The sequence below is a fragment of the Gavialis gangeticus genome, unplaced genomic scaffold (genome assembly GCF_001723915.1).
Source record: "Gavialis gangeticus isolate Ggan-Ray unplaced genomic scaffold, GavGan_comp1, whole genome shotgun sequence".
Taxonomy (NCBI): Eukaryota; Metazoa; Chordata; order Crocodylia; family Gavialidae; genus Gavialis; species Gavialis gangeticus.
The window spans coordinates 124,037,500-124,047,738 of NW_017729025.1; the positions used below are offsets into that span (position 1 = coordinate 124,037,500).

Here is a 10,239-nt window from a genome sequence, read left to right on the forward strand (position 1 = left end):
TTTACAAAACAATAAACCCTATAATATATATATATGTATATATATAGTTATTTATTTATTTCCCTCCACCTCCTTTCCTATAGTGGTACTTTGGGAGTGGGGCCCCTGCCATGGAGGGCACCCAGGTAGTCTAAGGATTGCTGATTATATTTGTGGACTCTGCCTTACAGTTTATGTGAATAATTTGAAGTAATGGTTTGTATATGAATAGAGTTATAAGGTTGCCCAATCAATATCCTTTGGTCTGGTTTGTTCTATTGTTCATCTGCATTTAAAATGATAACTGGGTGTGTGTATATCTGTTTTACTCACATAAACTGTAAGGCAAGTCCACAAAAATAATCAGCAGTCCTTAGACTACCTGGGTGCCCTCCAGGGCAGGGGCCCCACTCCCAAGGTACCACTATAGGAAAGGAGGTAGGGGGAAAGAAAAAGGAGAGGAAAACCTCAAACACTCCTATGGTCCCCCACTATCACCCAGGAGCGGCCCACGTGGTGCCCCTTTGCAACCCTTGGTGGTCCCTCCCCTGTGGGGACCCTCTCTCCAGGGTAACTTACTACTCCACAGTCGCGGAGTGTTGTCTCTTGATCTCCAAGTCAAGCTCTGTTCCCCGCCAGATTTTCCTGCCGCCTGACTCTGCTGCTGTCATCCTGGCTTAGGGCCACATGCACCACTGTGTGTAGTGGGCGCTTTGCCTTGTGCTAGGGGTTGGAGGCCTGGACAGCCTTGTGCAGTGCTGGGATTTGGTCTGTTCCCGTACTCTCTGGCCAGCGTCGTCTGCACTGAGCTGCTGCCCCATGTCATCAGCTGTAGAACCGAGCCACCTCAAGCAGCTCCCAGGGTCTCTCACCCTCTGTACAGTGCCTCCTGCACTGAGCTCCCAACCTCGTTCTGGGGGTTGAGGACCTGAGCTGCCCCCGGGCTCCAAAGATCCCGCTCTGTGCACTAGCTGGTGCACCATGTCTCTGGCCACATGCCAGAGGTTGCAGACCCAAGCTGCTTCACACAGCTCCCAGGGTCTGGATGCCATGCACCATGCTGCGCCCTGAGAGCCTAACCGCTGGAGCCATGCCACGCTCCCCGCTGATAGAAGTCTTCAGGAGCGTTTCCTGGGCCACTGCTTTGCCCTGCTGAGCAGCAGTCCTCAGCTCTTCTAAGCCCCACTCTTCTCTCTTCTCTGTCCCTGACATATCTGCCCCTTGTGCTGGGCATGCAGCTCCTTTTATATGCTCCAGGGCTCCGCCCCTGAAGTCTTCCAGACCTGACAGTTTGCAGTCTTCAATCAGGTCTGAGGGAGCTCTTCTCCCCTCTCCTCAGGAAAGGGGTGTGATGTTATTTCTCTTGCTTTCTCCTGATTGGTGGATGGGCTCCACCAATCAAAACAGCAGGATCTCTAGCCTGGGACTCAACCCAAGCTCTGAAAGGTGAGCCTGCTACAAGAGTTTGACGAGCTATCTATTTAAAAGAATCTTTTGTACTGGGTAAGTATTAAGGGCCCCAAACTTCTACTCTTGAAACAGAAGTTTATACTGAAGTCAATAAGACTTTGCCCTGCACAAGTCTTATACATACTGGTATATTCCTGTATGTCAGCAGGTATTTCACTACCAAATTACTCAGCTCCATAAGACAGAGGATGTTTCTGTGGATGTATCTACAGGAGCGATTCTCAACCAGGGTACTGCATCACCCTGGGCTACCCTGAGAGCCCTTCAAGGGTGCCGTGGGGTGCCAGACAACGCTAGCACTGTTAGCTGTACAAACATGATTCACAAAATAAATCCAGAGATTTAAAATCGGAGTCCACAGTATTAAAAACATTCTGATCTGCTGTGGTCTTTCTGAGTTCTTTGCAACAGATTGCACTATTCGTTTTCTACAGTCAGAGATGAGTACAAAAGAAGAGTTGGTGTTGTCTGAGTACCATCTTGAATCTAAAAAATGTTGAGAACTGCTAATTTACAGATTACATAGAAAGCTTTCACCCATGTTCTTTCTTCAAGGAGCATCAGAGAATCTCCTTGTTAGGGTGTGCACCTCTGAACATGAGATATTCAATGAGCAAGTTGTCTCCCACCCTTGTTTTTTCCAAATCTTCTACTTTTCATGGCTGTCATTCCACTTTCAACCTTGCTGCAGCTAATGCTATTTAATACTCCCAGACCCATCAGACTAAAGTCAAATTTTCTGCACCTCAGAGACTGTTGATATGCACCACTGCACACTCCAATTGCAAATACACGTGAATGCTCCTGTGTATTGTAAGTTATTTTCTACATACAAATTCTACTAAATTGTAAGTTAGGAGGCACTACTTGAATTCTCTTAGGTCTTTAGAAAGCTTTCAGACATACCATGAGTAATAACATGTAATGAATGTGGACTGATATTCCTTTTCTGTAGCTACACAGACTTGGCAATTTACATTTTCTAAATAGATAGATGAGTTATAGCTAGTTTTCCCAGTCTGATGGCAATTACTTCTTAGAAACCTCTGACAGGCTGAAACTCTCGGAATCACAGCTGTTATTCTTGGTTTGATCCCTCTTTTTAAATTAAAACCAGTAGCTGTATCAGCAAATGAGGAATTTTCCCTCTGGAATTACCTAACAAAATGCATATAAATTGAACTTGCCAACTTATCTCATTTTAGGGTTGGAGTGTCTTTTGGGTTAATGACCTGTGTTCTACCTCTGATACAAAATTCTGAAAAGAAAAATCCTAATTGAGAAAAGCAGGCCATGAGTATACACAAAATCCCACAAGTTCCCTCCCTTTGGGGTGATTTGTATTTGAAGCTTTATGATAATAGATTAGGGTGAGAGTAAAACGTGGGGAGAAAGCAATGTACAGGAAGAGTGAAAATACTTTTCCCATCCTGAAAGCATGGCCTTCCCTTTCCAAAATTTTGAAGACTTTTCCTGCATTTGATGCACCTTTATCCCTTCTGAAGCAGCAACCCAAAATGTAGACAGTTAATTGGATTTCATGTTTTCCCGGTAGCTGACCCAAGTGCAGCGAATGAAAGCTGCCATTTTAGCATCACGTCTCCACTATACCAACATGACTAGACTGCTTGATTTAAAGCCACTTGAATTTAAAATAACTGTCTCATCTCTACTTCCCCATCACCAGTTGCCCAAGTAACATTTACAACAATCTGTCATAGTTTGATACAAATTACCGACTTTGTTCAAGACAGATTAGAGAACCCAACTAGGCTGGAGCAAAAGTTTCCTTGCTGGCAGTGTGTCCACTGTTAGCCAAGGGCTGTGCAATGGGTTAAAGAACCAAATCATTATGAGGAAGAGTTAAGAGTTCAATGGTTGTGCTGCATGGGGAGATGTGCTGCTCATAACCTCTGGTTAGGGCAATGTCTGTTCCTTGATCTGCTGTTGCTTAATATTTCATAACAAACATCTCAGCTTCATGCATCTAATATGCAAAATATAAGGTCTTCTGGAAGCAGTTAGAGAGAGGAGGGATACAGGTCATCATTACGGATTTGAGAAACGAAAGTAAAAATTTATTCCATTTCACAGTATTGGCGTTTATGTGCACATGCAGAGTATATAATTTGATTCTTTGTTTTAAAGCAACAAGTTGCAAGCCTCAAAGGAATACATTCCTCAAGACCCATATTACATATTACATCCGGTCTGGCCAGTAAAAATTATCTTTACTGAGTTTAAGTAAAACCTGCCCTACGTTAATTTGAAAGTTGCTTGCCAAACTGCAAACATGAGAGGTTGCCTGTAAATTGTAAGTTCTCTGCCTAAAGCTCATAAAGGAAGCTGCTGCTCATCGTCATAATCTGAGCAGCTAACATTCCAGAAAGCTCACAGATCTTTTAACCCTCAACCAGAAGCCTCAAAAGCATGTTACATTACCAAGGTCTTTATGTGCCCTTATCTTCTTTAATAAACTATAAGTCAATTTAAAAAAAATGACTTTAAGAGATGTTTTTCACCTGAATTAAAACAATCTCTACCAATTAGAAGAGAGCATGGGACTTAAGAGATTTTTACCTCTACTAGGTAATATCAAGTTTATTTAACCATAAGCCTGTGACAAACCCTTCAAGCCTCTAACTTTTAAACGCATAAATAAAAAATCAGTGGTTCATGCCAGGAGTGTTGGACATAGAGGGTGCAAACAGAAGTTACGTTTTTCATGAGACCGGCACCCTGAAAGCACTCAACAGCTATGCTGTGACACACGTGCATGGCAGTAGAGCACTTTCAAAATGGCCGACTGCACAACAAATTAACCCTCATCAAATGAAGGATCAGAGGAAGGTGCTCCACTTTAGAGCACCTCAGGGAAGTTATGTTCCCTAGGGCTAAGGGATGGGCTCATGCACAAACTGCCAGCTGGGGTTTGTGGAGTGGTTTGCAGGGTGGTTACGCGTGGTTTGTGGAGGCAGGTGGATAGGAGGCCCCCCCCACCTCGTGGCCTTCCCCAGTCCCCATCCCCCGCTCCAGCTCAGCTTGGGGCAAAACCCCAGCCGGCAGCTTGCCTTCCCTCCGACCCCAACCCTTTCCTGCTGACAGCCCCAGAGCTGGGGTGGGGAGCAAGGGGAACAGGCCTGAGGGAGAAGGGTGGCTTTTCAGATTCATACAGGCTCCTTGGGCTCCTGGGCAGGCTCAATCCCCCCACCCCAATGTCTGTTGGGTTGTGGGAGAGGGCACTTTAACTCATGCTACTTTATGTAAAGCACCATGAGTTAGAGCTGGACAGCCTGTATGTCTGTCAGTGCCCACCGTTTGTCTGTACAATTCTCCATTCCTGTTCAGGTTTTATGCACAGTGTGCAAGGGGACTTGCCAGAAGCATCACCACCGGCAGTAACCGAGCAAACATGCTACCTGTGAATAGCTAGGCAGTGTAAGCAGATAAGCAGCTGGGGGTGGGAGTGAAGGAATCTTCTTAAAGCACATAAACAGCCATCATATTCTTTGATGTAAGAGGAGCTTCAGTTCCTCATTTAAAATGAGTATGGCATTACCAAATTCAGTTACGTACTGACAGTAAGTTTGTTAACAGAGGGTGGAAAACATTTCACAATTATAATTGCAATGCACTTAGCAACTGACATCGCCACTGTGGATCAGTTTTCTAATGCTGACACCATCAGTTTTTCTTATAGCGCAAATTCAAGGCAAGTAATACCATTATCTTAAACCTATATAACAGAGGTATATGTTGTGACAACATATGAAACAAATAAGAGTTAGATAAAGAAGGATGGATGTGTTGTATTTGAAAAGCAGCTTCAGAAATCTTCAATACAAAACTGTGGACAGCAGTATTCAGCACCTTGCCAACCGTGCTCAATTGTAATTTCACTTATACTAGGGCAAATCAAGAGTAACCTCATGGAAAACAACGTGGCTATGTTTGCATAGGTCCACGCAATACAAGGCTTACTTTAAAAACACAGTACAGTTTTGCTACACAGTACAACAGGGGAGGGCTCAATACATTTTCAGTGGCGGTAGGTCTTGCTGTGGCTAAAGACATAAATAGAAACATAATGTTTAAAATGAGACTTACCAAGGAGCACCGTATATTCGGAATCCTTTAACTGTTACCTCTGAGTCTTGCAAGTAAATACTATTTGTCAGGAGTGACTGAACATTGTCAAAGTCCTCTGGTTTCAATTTGGACACAGAAGGAAAGCGGTAGTAATCCTGTTTAACAAGGTCTGCCATGAATTCCTTATCGAATGTCAGTTCATGATTCCCAGCAATCACTATTTTATATTCATATGGCAGGTTTCCTGAAATAACAAAAAGAACACTTAATTAGCACATTTGCTTCCCACACCAGCATAGCCAGCACAACATGTAGACAGATAACACTGACAGAGAAAAATGCCCAGGATCCATGCGTATCTCCACATGGAGCAAAAATTATCAACGCTGCTCCTTTCTGAACAAAATTTTGCTAAAATGAAAAGTAATGTCAAACAAAGAAATGTCACAATTAAAGGCATGCACAGCAAAATTAAACATAACAAACTGGCAGGTATTAAGCCAGATTCTCAGCTGGCAAAAACTGGAATGGCTCCACTTCCCTCAATAGCAGTATGCTGATTTACACCAGCTGATGACTTCACATTGAGTCTAATTAGCTAATGCATAGGTTTGGCACGCGAGTCTGCAGACCTGGACTCCAATCCCAACTCTGAAGTGATCTGCAGCAAGACACATCACATCACACACCTCCATCTGCATGTAACATGGAGATAACGTTAGTCTGCTTATTAAGTATGTTGTGAAATGTAATAAATGAATCTGTGTAACACCCTCACATGATACTGCATTATGCATCAGATGGTGATACACTTCTAAATATATATTATTGTATGAAGCAAGGAACAGGCATTGTATTTGTCCCTGGAAAAGTTGTGCCTGTGTTTTGACCCATGTCCTGGGACTAGCATGAACACACATCACCCTTCTAGTCAGGGTTTAGTAGCTTCTTTTCAGGTTTCCAGGTTGTAGCCGTATTGGTCTAGAGGCAAAAGGAATCAGAACTTGTGGTAGACATGATATCTTTTATTAGACCAACTAGATTTTTCCAAAAAAAATTCTGTAATTGCAGCTTTCAGGCACAAGCACACTTCTTCAGGCATAGGAGAAAAGATTGTAAAATTTCTCCCAGCTGGAAATGAAAGTTCATATTTCACAGAAGAGTTAAAGGTGTGGTAAAATCTCCTGTTTGGCACAGTTCAATTTTGAAATGAAATCTTCATACTTTTACATCTAAAAGCAAGTTTTACCACCTGAAACCCTGTTCCTGCCTTTGTTCGAGATAATCTGAATCATCACAAAGCCCAGAGACACCTCACCACACAAGAAATTCCTGCCCAGAAAAGTACGCCATCCTTTTACTCTTTTGTGAACTATGAAACATCATAACCAGAAGGAATATGACTACATCCTGCTTGCCACCAATCAACTCTGAGGTAAACAGATTATTCCAACTTTTCTCTAAGCCAAACCTGCATAAAATGAACTATGCCAAATAGGAGATTTTGCCATACCTTTAACTCTCCTATGAAATATGAACTTTCATGTCTACCTGGGAGAACTTTTACAATCTTTTCTCCTATGCCTGAAGAAGGGTGTTTGTGCCCAAAGATCTAGCAGGTTTAATAAAAGATATCATCTTTACCACAAGGTCTGATTCCTTCTGTTTCTTTTCAGCCATTTATTCAATGATGCAATCCCACGATAACCATTCAGAGGTACTTTGTGATGTCCCAAAATAAACTGTTTGTACTTCTTATCCTGTAAAATTCTTTACAATTTATACTGGAACAAATGTGTAGCCTGAGTGTTTTAGGGATCTCAGAGTCCTCATTAAGTAGCTTTTAGTCCCACAGCTACCCTTGCTTCATCCAGTTCAGGTACATTGCAAAGGAGTTTGACTTATGATAATATGTACCCTAGACTAAGGTCCCATCCTGTGCTAGGAGTGGCACAGTTAGACTATATAATCTTAACATTAAAGAATTTAAGACCTAAATTGGCAAGGCAGATAAAGGGTGAGCCAAAATAAATTCCACTATCTTTGTTTTAAAGATGGGAAACTAAGACAGAGAGATTAAGGACCTCATCCAAAGCCTACTTAAAGTTAGTTGGGGTATTTCCATGGACTTGAATGCACTTTGGATCAGGCTAATGAAGTCATATTTGCAGAATTCAGAGGTTTTAAGTGGTTGGCATGAATATAAATCTGATGGGTGGTTACATCTTTTAAAAATATGGCCACATTTGGTGCTTTAACAAAACCTGGGTTATTTAAAGGAATCTAGCCCTGAGTTGCTGAAAATCACACCAAAAACCTGTCAGAGTTGAGTTCAAATCCAATGCTTTTTCCACTAGATAATCTGTATGGATTCATACAAATGTAGTGCATGCTCATTATGGGCAAGAACACACAAAAATATTTGCTGCAGGGGAAAGGGAGTGAAGCTTCACAGTATCTGCTCAGGTACAAACAGTTACTTTGCAGTGATAGGGAGTTCAACTGTGCTAGTTTACCCTCTCAACAGAAGAAGGTTTAAGCTGCCATGTTTTACCTTTTCTTTCCATGGGATAAGAACACGTGCATGGGCTGTTACTACCCCACCCAAAATAAATTGTTCCATAAACTTAGCAAGAGAATGATTTCACAAAGGTAAAAGGTGTTTGACAAATACCATGGATTAGCTAAATCTCAATAGATATTTGCCTTTTCTTATTATTCTTAGTTGTTTATACAAAACTGTGAAGAACTAAACTATCATTGTTGGTGTTCCAGTAGGTGTTCCGGTTTAGCTAGGTGACTGTTAGGTAGAGATCATGGAGATTAAAAAGGTGTCCGAGAAGCCAGAGTCTGCAGTTCTTGCATACCTTAGAACTCTCACTGAAGAAATGCACAGTTGGGCTTTATATATTCATGCCCATACAAAATTCCCCATCCTATTTTTAGTTTGGTTTGTAAATATAATTAATTTTTTAAAAAGCACAAATGTAAAACAATTGGGAAATAAATGTTTGTGATAACAAGCCCAACTTTACTCCCCTGAGGCCAATGGGGAAACAGTCAGAATTCTCTCCCTTTCAATATTTATGTAATGGTAATGGGGGTTCGGCAGCATTTTAATACAAACATTTCCTGATCAAAATTAGTTAATACTGCACAGAAAATAAAATGCTACACAACTCTCCCCCCCACCAAAAATGCCAGACATCTTCAGAGGTTCTAATGTCTGAACAAAATGCAGTTCATACATATTAATAACCCTCCATGGTATGGCATTAAACTAAAAGCTGAGGGAGATGCTAGTGGGCATTTGTCACTCCTCTGCAGCTTATGTCCCACACTTCATTCCCCCCTCCCACTTCCTCTTCCCCATCTTTGCCACATGCTGCTCTGCAATTCATTTTACTTAAAAACTAGAAATGACAGGTACCTACAATTCCTGCTCTCTGTGACTCTTGGGCACACAGCAAAATTGCTATTTTCTTCTCTCTCAGGAAACATAAAAGATCCCACCGGCTTGAAATGTGATATACTTGTCATAACTATCAATTCCAAAAAACAAGCTAGAGTTGATGAAAGTTGGAGGGACAAGTTAAAATCAGGATTCTGTCAAGTTATCAACATATGCCAGTTTCAGTGGAGAAAACTTCTAGCCACAATGGATAAATGATCAAGTCTTAAATTTCACACACTGATTTTAACATGGTACTTCAAAATTAACATATATTACCAAGATCTTGCCAAATTAAAACTGGAAATTTTACTTGTAGGCAATTATTTTTAAGCCAAAACTGGATGGTTCACTTTGGAATCAGACAGAAATCAGCAGAAATAAACCTCAAACTGATCAAAGACTCTGAACAGTAATGAACACTTACTATATGTGCCTGATATAGCCAAGAGAAATTAACAAGTAGTCATTGAACAGTTGCTTAAGCAACATGAGAGCAGAGCAAGTTAGTTTGCAGGTTGCAACTGTTATGTGGTGGGCTCATGGCCACTACAAAGGCATGTCAACAATAGCTCCTGCTATATACATCCTTTATCAAAAAGGAGACTACAAATTCAGAATCCTGTGACAGCAAGGGCCTGAAAACATCAACATCTGCCAACAAGCAAACATACCGTAAGTATTTTGTGTGGGGTGAGTGTGCTCACAGTGTGCTAACTTGAACCATAATTAATTATGGGCATGCCTCTATTTGTTTTCAGTCCTTGAGTATCCATTTTTTCTTACAGATCACAATTATTGTGCTTTATTCATCTTTAATAATTCATAGGGCTGTACTTTCTGTAAATACTTAAGTACTTTCACTGTTTTTCAGAGGACTGGCAGGATGATCTGACCTCATTTCACATTCTCCTGGGTTTAGATTCTACCATTTTAATCCCTTTACTGTAACTGAAAGCCACTGAAGGGGCCTTGGGGGATGGGGACAGGGAGACTGTTGCTCTTAACCCCCCACTCTCACTCTCCCCCCGCAAACACAAACACTACAAAAACTAAATATCTAAAGCCAACACAGGCTCATTATAAGCAAAGTGTAATGGGTAGGTTTCTTCTATTGCTTTCCTCTTCCCCCACATAGTACTAATCACAGTAATAAATTGCATCCAATCAGATCAGGGTATTGGCACAGCATACAGTATTCAGGTTCTCTCAACCTACTCCTGCCCCCCCCCCCCCAAAATAATAAAGAG

General features: G+C 41.6%; 1 protein-coding gene across 3 annotated transcripts in view; it reads right to left on the reverse strand.

The window, feature by feature from the left end:
* The window catches only part of MPPED2 (metallophosphoesterase domain containing 2), a 172,547-nt gene that overhangs the window by 83,167 nt on the left and 79,141 nt on the right, over positions 1–10,239 (reverse strand). For all 3 annotated transcript variants that reach the window (XM_019519505.1, XM_019519507.1, XM_019519506.1), the window contains exon 4: positions 5,557–5,782. In XM_019519505.1, coding sequence (XP_019375050.1) covers positions 5,557–5,782 — 226 coding nt within the window. The remainder of the gene's footprint in view (positions 1–5,556; positions 5,783–10,239) is intronic.